Source organism: Buceros rhinoceros, unplaced genomic scaffold (genome assembly GCF_000710305.1).
Source record: "Buceros rhinoceros silvestris isolate BGI_N320 unplaced genomic scaffold, ASM71030v1 scaffold11523, whole genome shotgun sequence".
In the NCBI taxonomy this organism is placed as follows: Eukaryota; Metazoa; Chordata; class Aves; order Bucerotiformes; family Bucerotidae; genus Buceros; species Buceros rhinoceros.
Genome location: NW_010403047.1, coordinates 19971 through 35582, shown reverse-complemented (window position 1 = coordinate 35582; position 15612 = coordinate 19971). Strand labels below are relative to the sequence as shown.

The 15612-nt window shown below is 39.0% G+C and overlaps 1 protein-coding gene across 1 annotated transcript in view; it reads right to left on the bottom strand.

Annotated features, from left to right (window-relative positions):
* Window positions 1-12757: 12757 nt before the first annotated feature.
* TMX3 (thioredoxin-related transmembrane protein 3) overlaps window positions 12758-15612 on the bottom strand; it is a gene marked incomplete at its 5' end in the record, with an annotated part of 22722 nt that continues 19867 nt past the window's right edge. The window contains 2 exons of the mRNA XM_010132851.1: window positions 12758-13168; window positions 14273-14341. Of these exons, the coding sequence (XP_010131153.1) occupies window positions 12902-13168; window positions 14273-14341 (336 nt within the window). The remainder of the gene's footprint in view (window positions 13169-14272; window positions 14342-15612) is intronic.

Below are 15612 nucleotides of genomic sequence, written 5' to 3'. Positions count from 1 at the left end.
CACTCTTTCAAGTTTATTCAGAAATTCCTGGAGTAGTCAGAGTAAGTAAAAATGACAGAAAATAACAGAAAAATAGCATTGTTCTGTACCAGACACATTATTAACCTAACTTAGGGTTAGCATTAATATTTTTGATAATCATTAATGTCATGTGGGTTGTTTCTGATTAATGGGTTTTATTTTTTAAAAATTGCTTCATCTGTTCAAATTTCTCATTTCTTAAGTGTGGGTAGGAAAAGTTAGGATCTAAGTCTAACCTCTCATTTTTTATTAAGAATGACTATAAAAGGTCATCTAAACACCACCAGAGTAAAATGCCTTTTTTAAAATGCCACGATACTACAGGAAAATATTCATTATAATCAGAAATGCAAAAATGTAGCCAAGGTATATATGGCACATGATTGAATCCTTTAGCGACTTTTGTCCATCATTAGTTAATTGTACAATTAGCTAATGTACTATTAATTTCAAAACAAATACCCAAAGAGTAATCATAACTCAGCAAGTGCATTATTAAATCCTTGTTTTGTTTTCTTTTTACTGTTAGTGAAACTGGCACAGAAAATAACCATTAAAACCAGAAAACATTGAGGGGGGAAGACATGTAAAAGTTTGTATCGTCTTTCCAGCAGTTCCTACAGGAAAATCACACACAGCTTGTGGTCAGACTGACAAAGCATCCAACACTGATGTATTACAAGCATGATACAGACATAAAACCTGGAGTATCAACACGGTCAGCACTCAGGCAGTCCAAACCGTTGGCTTCCTTTACCCTGGCATTCCCACTTCTTGGTGATGAAAGCTGGTTTAAAGATCTTATATATAGCTCTACTGAGTTCTCAGAAAAGGAAATTTAAAGTACTGTTGGAAAAATGGGTAAAAAGTAGCTTATAATCCATTGTCTTGAGGTTTAAATATATAAGTTAGTGGGGAGCTCTAAATGTTGCTTTTTAGTAGAAAATATGATTTAAGAGTCCCAGAAATTCAGTTATGTGACAATTTCATAGAAACAGGACTGATTTCATGCTAGAAGTGTATACATTCACAAACAACAGCTGAGTGGAGTAGTATGAGGAGGAAGATACTGAAAATAATAGACGCCTAAACCTAATTCACTTTGTTTTGCTGCCTCTATCCTAAAGGCAGACAATTGAAGCATGGTGAAAAATGGCATATTCATGGATGGGCCCCAACAGTAAAAAAACAAAAAGAAATTAGGGTTGGGGTTTTTTTGTTTGTTTTGGAGATAGCAACATCCTCAACATTCTGTGAGCCCACTTGGAACTGCACAGCAGAGTAATTTTCAAGGATGCTCACCATTTTAGGTACATGCCTTCATTACCTGTCTCCAGTAAAGTATTATTTTGGATTACTCAAAAGGCAGCTCAAGATGGTAATCAGACCATTTTAGAAAATTTGTTCATAAAAATCAAACAAATGGTTTGCAGCAGATAATTTAGTTCCACAGCTAATATTACAACTTCTAACAGTTAAACACAGAACTCATAAACTATTTCAGAGCTGAATCAAACCCACGATCCACTGTAGCAGCGTGGTTTTTCTTCTGATTAGTAAGGGTTTCTAACTGACAATCATTGTTTTCTCACATGCATGAATCAGAATTTTAAACTGTATTGACCAGTTATTTTCAAATATAAAGCATTAAAATCCACTTCTGCGTTTTGTTAGTTCATTGTAACCAATGAGTCACAAAGCACCTTCTGAGTGGTGGGGATCATGAGGAAAACATCGTTAGAACTTGCAGAGACAGAACATGAAAAGAAGAGACGTGAACACGATTTTGAAAATTTTTTTGAAACTTACTACTCTTTCTTCCACTGAATTATTTCTAAATATGTAATTATATTTCAGAGGCTTCCAGTGGCGTTGCACCAGGAGGACTGGACTAGGCTGTTAATTATTAAGATCCCACATTAACAAACAGAGTTAGACTCAGAGACTTGGCATTTACTAATATTACCATATGAACAGAGGCACTGCTGGAAGATTAAGTCTTGAAATGCCAGTTAAATTCCACAGCCTGTTTTCACCAGCAGCTGTCCAGAACTGTCTTAATTTTTGTTGAAAAAATGCACAGTGTTAACTACAGAGATGTTCTTTTAATTTTGTGTGAAACAGACCACCCATGGTATTCTAAATCTATTCGCAGGGAAGACAATCTACATTTACTCTATTAACATCCCCAGTAATTGAGTCGCATGCTGTTAAAAAATTGGATTATACAAATGATTGACAGTTATAATCTTTTTTTGGGTTTTATTCATCAGTGTAATTTTTTTTCTCTTGTCTCTCGGAAGACTTAAAGAATGGATAATTAAACAATCATTTAATATTGCCCTTGTGTGAATATATGAAACAGAAAAGACATCGCTATTAATCTAAATAAGCACATTATCACAGTTACCTGTGTGATCTAGTAACACCTAGGTGATCTAGATATGAAATTTTATTAATGATAAATTTATTTTGAAGTTCTATATTTTGTCTCTTTGGGATTTCTCAGATTTAGAGGCAGTTCAGTTTTTCCCTACTTACACTATCCACATTTAAAGATGTTTCATAGCAACTGTGTAGATACATGTAGTCTATAAAAATATAAATTTAGATTATTTACACAGCATGTTACTCCAGAACAGCACAGAGGTGCTGAACGTGCTGATAATCAATGGAATGCAAAAGCAATGAGAGAGAAGTAAATTACTTTAGAGTTCTGTTTCTTCCAGCTGTGGTTCAAAGAGTGGGCAGGGAGAGGTGACTGTGCTTTGAACAATCTGTAGACAAACTTTTGTCAAAGTTAAGTATAACCTTAGTCTTTTATCTCCAGAGACCACGGTTCAAATATTTCAGTGAACCACAGTTTACGATTTCTCAGTGATGGAGCTGCAGGACCAAACACAGTCATTCCCAGGAGACCAGAGCTGTGGCAGGCACAGATACCAGAAATTACAGTAACCAGCAGTCTTAATGCCTAAGCTTTAATAATCACAGGCAAATTAACTTTTAATTTGTGATGTTCGGGGGTGGCATAGTGCAAGGGAGATTTTGCCAAATCATCATTTTTCCTGCCCCGTTTCTGCAGGCTGCACAGAAATTTAGAACTTACACAACTACAAGTTTGCCAACATAATGGCATTGACAAACAAGCAATTCACACACACACACAAAATTATCTTGCAAAAAGGTAATAAAGCACAGGGGAAGAAAGCTGTGAGGAATCCATAGAGTTCTGCTCAAGTATAAATTATTTGGATTAATTGGAAATTATTCCTGTGAATATTACAGAAGCCTGGTTGTGTCTAAAACAAGCAAAACAAGGTGTTTTCATGACGAGATCTACCCCACAGCTTATCAGCTGCACAAGACCCAGGAGTTTGTTCCTCTGTTGATATTTACGTTAACAAAGAAGAGGAAGGAGAAAGATGTCTCCACGAATAGACCGTGGCTAGCTGAGAAGCAGAGCACCATTACGGCGTTCTGGAAAAACAAGGAGCATTAGTTAAGCTCAGTTAAAATAGTTTTGCCGAGAGAACAAACATATCAACTGTTCTTTAACAGTAACCATCCTGTTTCCATAGACATTGTGCCACTGCATTAAAATGACTCACTTCCAGAGCACATTATCATCTGCTTTCTCTAGATTTCACTGAAAACTATAAAAACAGGAGATAGGGAGGAAAGAAAAGCCTTCTGAAAAAAATCATTCGTTTTTTCAGCTGAAAAATCATATTCTCTGCATCTGTCTTCTAATTAACCAGACATCAACTGCTGATCCAAAGATTTACTAGATAAATAACAGGAGTAGCAGATAAGTTTGTATCTACAGTATTAGAATCACAGAAATTAATAATTGGCTAGAGGGAAAGAAGTAAGTTGCAAGACCATGTTTGTCATCTGAGGTCAAGACAGAATTAATCAGCAAATGCTTATCTGTATGGTCTTCACTGAAAAGAAGCCTTAAATTCTTCATTAACTGAAGTAAAAATTCAGAAGAGGCAAATCTAAGTGTCTCCTGGTTTCTACATATAGGAGTGAAATGTGACAACTCCCAAGAGGAAGGCTCGAAGACAAGATTTTTTAGGTACTGCACATAAACCTGTTAAATCTCAAATCCGTAAGTTACCTGTAATCAGCTTTCCTCTTATTTAATAATAAAATATCCTATTAATTCCAACTCGGCCATTCAAAAGTAATGAACAAACCTATGTGAGATACCAGAATATTGAGTGTGTTCAGCCACTAAGGAAACCACATCTCGAAACAGCCTGAGAGGTCACGCAGTAGCCTGAACGAAGATTTTTAACTAGATTGTTTCACACTCATCTGCTATTTTCTGTATTTTTCTGACTGCTAATACATAGGGAGGGAAAGAAAGGAGAATAAATAAATGCTTGGAAAAGGGCAGAGGAAAGTGAGGTGGTAAAAGAGTTAGAGGGTACAATACGAAAGGAAATTAGACAATGAAAATCAGAGGAAAGGGGAAAAGGGAAACAGAACAAGTTAATATTGCAACTGCTACATGTCTGACAGATCAGTCTAAAACTCATGTAGTCATCTTAATACACGAAACAAACTTCCCTCCTAAAACGCAAGTCAGAATACCCCGTCCCTTTCTATAACGCAGCTCCTAGTTCTCGTAGTTACTGGCACAGGTAGTCATGCACAAGTGAAAAGGACGGAGGCGTTTGGACTTGGACTTCGGCATTCTGTGGTTTTAAATATTCACGCAGAACTGTAAAGCAGAATCTGCCTCCTAGTTTTATCGCGAGAGAGATGTGTTTTGCCTGTAACATGGCTAGACTTTCCCTCTTCCACTTTAACTGTCTCCTAGCAAGGCGAGGTTAAGATACGTTACAAACGGTACCACCGCGGATCACGGGACAGCAACCCACAGCTTCTTCACTGTAAGGACTTGGCCAAACCACCTTTGTGTTCTGGAGGATGATGGTATAAATGCCTCAGTCAGCTTGTCATGCAACAGCCTTTAGAAGTTTCCCACTCTGCTGCTCCCTCACACCCTGGCGTGCTGTTCTGCCCAAGGAGTTGTGCTCACCCAGGTCAGTTCATTTATCCACTAGAGCATTGCTTTTCCAACAGCTTCTGTGGCCATAATTTGAAGGGCAGCGTACAAAGGCGTGAGGACAGAAACTCCCTAAGCCAGCACTGTCATTAAAGTTGCAGCGTAATGAAACTATGGCCTAAGTAAAACTGCCTAAAACTGCACTCCGCGTCAGCGGAAGATGGCCGGAAACTTTGCTATTCATGCTCCATGACATGTCCACACTCTAATTTAAACATGACAGGGCAAGTTCACTGCCCAAGGACCAAGAAGCGCAGACCAACCTACAGCTATGATCATGAACTCACTGTCCCCAAAGTGGAGTGGCCTTGTCCTGGCTTCAAACGGGTGTGCATGAGCAGAGAAAATACCCCAGAGGCCACTGTCTGCTCACGTCTCCACCTCACCTTATGATACATCACCACAGCCAGGCAATGATGACTTCTTTAGGCGTTCAGAGCGTCCTTCCCCTGTGTCTTCAGATGGTCATTAACACCACTCACTGCAGCACACGTCCTACATGTCAAAGATGAGGCTCCTGAAGTCTCTGCTACTGCCACTTTTCAGGCTCGTGTTCCCTGGGACCAACTTCCATCCCTTTCTGAAAGCCACTGGTGCTAACCCACGTGTGTGAGACAGAGGCTGCCAGAGCCACTGCTCACCTGAGCCACTGCTCTGTGCCGCTGAGCTCCTGCGTCTGGGAAATGATGTGGGAAAAGAAACTGGTGTCGGAGCTCAGCCATGCCAGTCCACACCAGGAGTCTGCACTAAGGCGTTTTTTCTTCTAAAAGAAAGAAGTGAAAAGAACTGCCAGTGCTATGGAAACTTGTAACTTTTTCTTACAAACATGGTTCATCATATCCTGATACAACCTCAGGCTTACTAACACTCTTTTAAGAAGACTGGTGTGACAGTGTATTATTCGAATGTGGATATTACAAGCTTCCCTATTTTATTATGCACTTACATTGCATCTTACCATGAGGAACAGTCTTGCCTTAAGACCTCATTGTGATCTGCACTCCCCTACGAGCCCTGCTGCAAGTTTCCAGCCAAGATCACACCATTTGGATACAACAGTCAAGAATGACAGTATGAAAAATTCCTCCTCCCTCATAATCATTATTTACAAAACTAAAAGAAGGTTTGTCACTTCTTTCTTGGGCTTGTTTGAGCCACAGTCATTCTCCATTAGCTCACACACAACCCCTGTGTTGGATTAATTTTCTATACACGGCTTGAGCCTTTGCAAAGCTCAAGCAAGCAACCTGAGGTCTTATTTGTACTATGTCTTAATATTTAGATTTCTGACAAGATGATGCAGAGTTACGGCCCACTGAAAAAAACCCATGTTTCCGCATTATGCTTGAATTGCAGGTGCTCACCGGAAACTAAAACCCAACACGGATTCACAGGAATGCACTGGCCGCTTTCCTCTTGAAGACAGACCACTTAAATTAAACCAGCATATGATGCAAAGCGTAACATTAGAAAGACACTGGGTGGAGGTCAAGATTTATATGCGCATTTGAATCTGTTTCTAAAAATCAAATCTTACTTACTCTCACTCTGCTAGAAAGCCTTCTATTTTAAACCACGACAATGAGATACAAGAAGCTTCCAGCTACTCAGAGATCCATTCCTAAGCGTGTTTTTCATGTTCTGGTACATCTGACTGTCAGCGAGACTCAGCACAGAACAATACTTCTGTTTATCTTTTAGAAAATCTTTCCTCTGCTTCTTCCACCCACTCCAAAAGCCTTCTCATACTTTTAACTTCACAGGAGGATCAGATAAATCTGATAAAGTGAATCCCACAGTATATTGCATCATCTCTTGCAACCTGTGGCATTTGGGATGTTACTGAGACATTTGGGGGTTTCATAAATGAGCCACAAAGAATAAGACTATACATTACTTCCACATTTGGTTATAAAAAGTATATATTTTTAAAAGATGGGGAAGAAAAGGAGAGGAGATATGCACCACAACCATCTCAAGAGTTAATTTGATACTCAAGTCATTTTTTATTTGCATAAAGCATAATTTTGCATGAAGGCACAGCAGAATTTGTTATTATTTTATCCACTGGGACTTGGACACAGCTATTAAGCCACGTACCTGCTGAAGGCAATTAATCTCTTTCTCCAGCTCAGGAGCAACTAATGCACTGTCAAGGACTTGTCTGGGCCAACAAGTATGTCTCCCATCTTCTGCAGGAAATACCCTCAAATTTAATTTTCACAGAGACTGAAAAGAAGGAAGCGTTAGGTTTCTTCCAGGAGACCTTAAAAGGAGATCTCTCACTTCAAAGTGAAATTCTGCTCCTAGAAACCTTGTTTCTATACAGACCATCTACACAGCCTTCCCTACCCAAGATGCAGCCTACCATAGGAGCACCTTTTTTTCCTTCAATTCCTCTTGTTCTAACAAATGTTCTGTTTAGGGACAGGAAAGTTATTCTGATGCTTGGAGATTTAAATGTTTATCAACAAAAAGAATCTCTAAAAATGTCTTAGACAAACACTCTGGTATTTTGATAGCTTCTAAATGGTACCTGTTTCCTTTTTTCTTTTATTGTGGAGACTGCTTTTAGAAAAATGTTATCTAATTGTAACACAGACCTGAGGACAACAGCGTACGTTTAGTAAGTTGTGCGATCCTGCTAATACAACATTAGCCAGTGGCCATCCGAAACACCAGTCTGCATTTCAATTTTTCATGTACGGTGTACTGTCAGGATATTCAGATAAACTCTTCTAGAGAAGCATTTTAAGGAAAAAAACCCCCAAAAATTAAATACAAAGTTACAGTCAGTTCCAAGTCAAAATGACTCAATAATGAAACAAAAATTACTTTGGGAGGGGATGAGAACCTTAGGTACTGAAACACATCAAATACCCGTAAGTAATCTCGATTGGGTAGTAATGCTACTCACTTCGTCAGTCAAACTTACCCAGCCGAAGGCTCTCCGTAAGGTAAACGGGGGTGGAAGGTTTCCTCTGGAAGGACAATGCTCACTAGCTGTGCGTGGGTGTTAAGTGTACCTCATCCGTTATCAGAGCACGAGACATAAGAGACATGAGAACACATGGCCTCACTTCATTCCTTTCTCCCATTCCTGTTTCTCCCGGCTGTGCATTTGCACCTCCTTCATGCATCAGCCTTAGTGCTTACCAAAGTCCCAATCTCTTAGGACAGCCCAAAGCCACCCACGCCCTTGGTCCAGACAGGCATTAACCCAGCTGAAGACCACACCAACCTTGCAACAGGGGCTGTTGAGCACTAGCAGTGATGCAACGAAAGTGAAGTGACAGAACACATGGTAGAAAAGCACAACCGTTTTCAGTACAGTCATTCAGTTAGAGCTGGGCTGGCTCCAGAGGAATGACAGAGGAATGACCCTCTATTAACCCCTTCCCCCTACCTTTCCCAAAGAGGGGAAAAAGGAGCAAGGGAGAGAGACTTATGGATTGGAAAACTAAAACTGCTTTAATGAGAATAATAATAAGAAAATGAAATCTATACAAACATACACAAACCCAACCCCCTGATGGCAACCATGTCACCGTCACCACTGATGCTGTGGGCAGGCACTGGGGAAGGCCCACGCTGGGCTCAGAAGCAGACGGGAACCGGGCACTGCCTGCAAAAACATGCCATCAACTTCAGAAAGTGCCATGCCTGAGCAGAGACTGAGCTGGAAAGCGAAAACACTGAACAGAACCAGTTCTGTTTTAACTCAAGAACAAGTACCAATTAGCTGTCAAGTTACATGCTCCTTCAGTAATTTTTTTCTCTTTGCCGTCTAAACTTACATGGAAATTGAGCTACAAAGCAATACCATCCCTCTCATTAATCGTCATAAAGATTTTCTCGCTCCTTTTCAAAGGACCTTCTACATCTTTCAGGTTTTATTGTTAAAAGGCATAACACTCTATTCAGAAACGCTTTATGTAAAATACTTGCAGTCTAGTCATTCGCGCTAAACAACTGCAAACACTTCTGTGATACTCCTTGGCGTATCAGCAGAAGGAAGTTTGCCAGCAACAGGAGAGTTCACATCAGCTGCTAACTGACGCTTCACATCAGTAAACTGATATACAGGGTAGTAGCAGTAACTCTTTAAAGTGGTTAAGAGGTCAAAAATCAGGGAGAATTGTTCCAGGACTGCACGCCCTGCCTAGCCAGTCCACAAAAACCTTGCAAGACTAGAGTTCAAAAAAGCATCAACACAGTATCATCAAAATGTCTTCGCTGGTTACAGCAATACAACACACAGCAGCTTCACACGATTCAATCTCACAGCAATGGACTCAGTGATGAGAACAAAACAGCAGAAAGCTGCTTCGCTGCCTGAGAAGATGAGAGGGCCAGCACCACCCTGTCACAGTACAGAACAACCTGAAACGCCTGCGGTCTCATGAGACTTTAACAGGTTAAGGGAAGCACGTTCTGGTTTTGCACCCTTTTCACTGACTTGAGCTTTTGGCTGTCATCAGAACATCGCTCCACCCTCCCACTTCTCCACATACAACCGCTTCTTCAACCATGCTGACAAAAGAGGAACAGCATAAATGAGTTCTGGGCCAAAGCAGGGCAAGCTAAACCTTTTACTTAAATGCTTAATGAAAAGCATTACCACGGGTAACACATGGGATCTACCAGAGCACTCATTCCATTCCCTAAGCAGTGAGCACCACAGTGTGGGCAGTATCTGCTAAAACACCCAGGTAAACACAGCAGCAGTAAGAGGTTGTGCAGGTTCAAGCACCAAGGCTATTTAATTCAGGTTCCTCTTGGTACTGACACTCTTGTAACAATCTGAGAGCGTGTTCACAGAATGAACTGGCATTTTAAAGTCTTTTACAGAAATGCACTTGTTTCCTACTGTGAAGATGCTCACTAAATAAAAGACAACTAAATATTAACACCTAAGTCTATAGAGAGTATTTTCAAAATATTGATGAGAAGGTATCAGACAAGATGAACTAATTATCCTTTTTAAAAGCTACCAGCAGCATTTCTGTACCATTACTTAGGGCCTCAAATACGCTTACAAGGAGTGTGACAGGAAACGCAGCCTCCTACACAAAGTAAGCAAAGGAAACAAGCTCTTTTAGATGTTTTTATTACAGAAAAACAAAAGGCTTACACTTGACTTAAAAAAGCAGCATTTTGTGAATTCAAATTTATTACAGTGAAGTTGCTTTAAGAAACCTTTAGAGACCAAAAAAAAAAAAAACCAAGAAGAAATGCCAGATCCCCCTTCAGACAGCATCCTAAATGACATGACCACAGCAAAACCCTTAATTTCACATCACTTCTGACACGCAGTATATGACCTACATGCTCGTCTTCTCCCTCTGTCCTGTTGAATTTTGCTGGGAGAAGGATTTGGTGAAAACGGCAGTATATTTCAAGTTTAACTTTCAACAGTTGAGTAAATGTGATTGATATTACAGCTCAGAAGTGCTGAGACACTTGCTTTCCTCCTAAGGCCAGCAGTTAAGAGTTATACTTCTAACAGATCCTGGTGTGATCTGCTTCTGACACAGTATCTATCATAGTCAGGTCCGTATCTCAGAAGGCTTCTCAGCGAGTTATTTGGCTACTACTGATTATAAACACAAACAAAAATACCACAAAAATGAAGGCTCATAGTTGAAACAGTTCTTGCAGTGCAGCAGAATTCAGAATACTTTAATTACACGCCAGTGACTACTTCAGGTTTTTTCATTAATTCAAAAGCTGCAGGTTTCCAGCCTGATCCAAAATTAAATATGTAACTGATGTCTACTTGAAATCTTAAGAGACAACTCAAGAAAACATTCTACTGCTTTAAGAGTCCTACATTTTGACTATCAGCACTGAGTCGTGCTGAAGTCCAAAGAAATTTACAGGCTTGTCATTAAGTGATTTTTTCCTTTAAAACTACTCAAGAGGTCTACACCACGTTTAAAAACTTTCTAAACACTTTTCTAAGTATCTCACTTTTCATATATATGCTAAAACTACACCTCAAAGATTTGGCCAAAAAATAATTAAATGAAAAAGCAAGAAAACTCAAGTCGCTATGTACAACTAGCTACAACGACCAAAAAAAAAAAAAGGAAAAAGGCAATTCACAGAAGGAAGGAGAAAACAGAAAAAAAAAGTACCAGACACCTGCTACTCAGTATTCTATGGATTCATTTTTTTTCCTCTCTTCCCACAAGAGAAAAGGGTGGACTCAAAATCAGACATGGAATTTTTCTGAAAAATAATTCTTAATCTCCTTAGATGTCGTTTATACTGTTTGGTTATAAAAAAAATCATTGAAGTCAGGCATCTACTTACTGTAGTCTGCACTGCAACGTGAAGCCAGCTGTTACCAAGCTGCTTGAACAGAAGAAACAAGTTTCTTTCCTACAAGAAAAAAGGGTGAAATACATTTTCCCTGGTTATGAGTTGTATCATCATCAGGTTTACTCATAGAACTTGTCTATTTAAGCTCACCCATGGTTTTTATTTAAAATTCTTTAATTTAGTGCTATAGCAGAGTAAGTTCTTATGTGATCAAGCTGCCTTATAAGATGGACATTATAATTTGTATTACACAATAATACAGCCTCAAAAAGAAAAAAAAAAAAGAAAGAAAAACCCCAGCATGAATCCTAAGAGGAAGAGAAAAGCCATGTAAGTTTTGTGTCTGTAGTAGTCTCCATGACATCGATGCCAAAGGCTGCTTTATAGCTTATCCTTGATTTTAATGCTGGACACAAACTCATCCTTTTCACAGTCACAGGGTTGCATTAAAAGTGACTTTTATGATTAAACAGGTAAGAGGAGTGCACTGTACTGACCAGTCTCTATGAGCGTTAATATTATGCTCCATTAACTCCCTCCTTCAGAGCAGGTAACAGTCTCAAACAAAAGCACCAACGTCAACTACCTCGAAGATATACAACAACCTGAATTAAACACTGTAAAACAAGTTCGCACCATTCCAAAAAAGTCTGTCATTAGGGAGCTATGCAGAAGTCAGAGGGTGTTTATAGTTACGTCTTCCTTTATCAAGTTGTACTGAGGATTCGGAAAACGTAAGATCATTTGCACTGTTTCTGTAAGTGCTCACATTGCACAATTTAAAAGGCAATCATATTTTAAAAGGTTTATGGTGTAGTTTTCTAATATTTGTAGCTGCTAAAGCGCTAATAAAGATTTAACTTAACACACAACTCCCACATTCCGTATCAAGTAAACATTCTTGACTGTCAATAATTATAGCATCACATGGTAAAACAGTCCTCTAATTCCTAACAACTTACATATCACTTGAGAAAATAAATAGAAAAGTTTGGGGGTTTCCTTTTTTCCAAAATAATCTGCAGTAAGTAGAACACATGACTTCTTGGGAAACTCTATTAGCTATCAGGCTCTGAAAGACTTTACAGATCTCAAGTTTTCTTAGTTTTCAGCCTTAAATTTTTAGGAATGAATGTTTAGCTGGGCTATATTAGTAGTTCATCACATACATTAAGGTCAAGTATCTTTCTCTCACTGTTCTGGAAATGAACAATTCAAAACTCTTAAAAAAAATGGTGTGGAACTGTACCTGCAAACTCCTCCAGTTTAAATTGCTCTTTGTTAATCTATTAAAGACAATTAAGAGAACATCCAAGGGTTTTTTCCTGTCAATTTCTGAGAAAATTGGAATACATGCAATTCAAAACTACCATAAAGCAGACAAAAAGGTCCTCTTTCATGAAGATCATCAATAAATGACTACCTTCAATAAATAAATTTGGAAATTCTAGAGAATTCTTTTCACTAAAGTTAGTCTTTTTTCTTTTCCATTACGTCTTTCTGTTTAAGCTCTCCATCTGAAAGTCCTGTGCATTTTCCGTTCTTTTCCTCCTCTTGTTCTTCCTCACTGCCTTCGTCTGTGAGCTCCCGATCGCCGTTTTCCTTTTTAGCTCCCTCATGTTCATCTACCCCTCCATCTGGATCAGCCGTGCAGATTCCGTAACACATAATGCTGATAATGCCCAGGGGCAACCCGAAGAGAAAGCAACCCAGAAGCGGTGAACTCTTGAACACAGACTGTTGGAACACAAATTTGAAGTAAGACACGCTTTCAGTGAATATATAGAATTACCGCATTACTTCTCTTATTCCTCTGTGTATTTATTGAGAAACATCAAAATGACAGAGTCAGGGTTTTGGGGTTAGTTTTGGTTTGGTTCCTCCCCACCCCAGAAGGAGGAGTCATCCTCATTTTAAGAATTCCTACCGTAAGTTCATGAAAAAAAGACTTAGAAGTTCGACTGTGACTATGTTGCTTTGGGATAGTTAATGTTAACATGCCAACCGTGTATCCTATTCGTTGTTGGAAGTCTGAGAAACAATTGTTCTTACAGGGTTAAAACAACGCTTTGAAGCAATCAGGTTCATCTCATATACATGCCTCATTCTCCAAAATCAGTTTGAGTAATAAGGGATGCGTGGAAACATTCTGTCATTAGACAGCTTCCTGCTGCAGAGTGGTTTAATGGCACAGCAAGAGGGACTTTTAGGTTCAGAAATTGATGGGTCGATGTTGCCCATTCACAGAAGTTTGGAAGCCACACACAGAAACATGTGACTTTCGATTCTAAGTCACAGCACGGGCTTTTTTTTTTTTTTGCTTGTGTAGGACAAGTGAAGAAATGGATTTGTGTAAAACTTTCCAACAAAATTCTGTTAAGCATAATTAACCTGTAAGAAAGATGATGCAGGTATTTGCTTTAAAAATACACCGAGTGTAGTGTTTAATCCTCTGATCCTCTAACTAATTAGACTGAAACGATACCGCTTTCACCTTCTGAGAAATGTTATCAGCTTCAGTGAAAGGATGTCCAAGCGGTCAAGGAAAAGATTTTGAGTTCTCCCTGTTCTAACCCCTAAAATACATGTCAGACTAACACAGAAAAAGAGTAAAAAATGAAGAAACTAGCCTATGTCAAATATATAGCACACTGGAAAACAGTATTAAGAACTTTAATCAAGAAGGTCATTTGGCTTAACCCTAAGGTGTATATATAGCTGTAGTGGACACGCTATATATAATGTAAACAAACTTCAATAGAAATATTTCTAAACCCTCTGAAAATATTTGCATTTTGATCGACAAAGGAGCCATCTAATGTAACTGAAAAGAAACCTCACCATGATGGTAGACTTGGCATCATAGATTATCCTCTTGATTCGTTGCAGAAGTCCATCACCACCCTGTGCCTGAAATTTCAAATGGAACCATGTCAAAACCGCTGACACTTTTCAGTTATGATTCCAAAAGCTCATTCTTCAGACCTTGCAATCTTAAGTCCCTTTAGAAGGAAATGAAAAGTAATTATTCTTGTATCTCAATATGCTCAGACGCCCCAAATTCAAGCATGGATAAAACGTTTTAATAATCTCATGAAAAATTCTCTCAGGGTTGTTTTAAACCATCAGTGCAAACTTTAATATGGACTGGCACTCCACTCTCTTACCACAGGAGCACTAGCAGAAACTACCCATTTCCTGTGTAACAATCACAAAACTGCAGAGATCTTCAGAACTTTCCTGCAGCTGATGGGTATCTATTAGGACAGCAGCAGTTAGAGAATATCTAAGAACTAAGTACATGAAGATACAAAGGTGTGATAAAGAAAACTTGCATTAAGCAATGACAGACTATACCCAACTTAGTAATTGCCACCTAACTTAGCATCCTTCAGAATAGCTGCATGAATCCAAAGGCAATTTGTCTGTTGAACAGGTCATGTTTTCGCATCTGTCTTGAGTTGCCACAGAAACAAACCTACATTTTGAAAATCAACTGACCAGCACTTGACCCATGTCTCCTTCATCCACACAACCTTCAGTCCAGCATATAGTACACCGACGGAACAATAACTCCAACCTGAGTTTGTTTTGCCGATATTAGAAGAATTGTCCAAGCGATCAATTCCAGATGGATTTATTAGGTTTGTTGTTAACAAAAGACACCTCATTTTTACTTTTAGAGCAGACAGAGGGAGGGGTAAGCTTGTGTCCATTTATAATATGCAAAGCGAATATACCATGGGATTTTGAATCTGAACTTATAATTCATCAAGCTATTGGACTTACTAACTTACTGCCCAGAAGAAAGGGTATGGTTGAATCATGCACTATAATTTTAAACAAACACATTTAAAGCAAACCAGGAGATGACTAGTGACCAGTAAAAGGCATATTAACAGAAGTCAGCTAACATTTAAATAAGATATTAGGAAGAAATTCTTCACTGTGAGGGTGGTGAGACACTGGAACAGGTTGCCCAGAGAAGCTGAGGATGTCCCATCCCTAGAAGTGTTCAGGACCAGGTTGGATGGCGCTTTGAGCAACCTGGTCTAGTGGGAGGCATCCCAGCCCATGGCAGGACAGTTGGAACTAGATGATCTTTAAGGTCCTTTCCAATCCAAACCATTCTACAATTTTATGACTATGCCCTAAACAAAAAGCTCACTTTCTACAAGAGG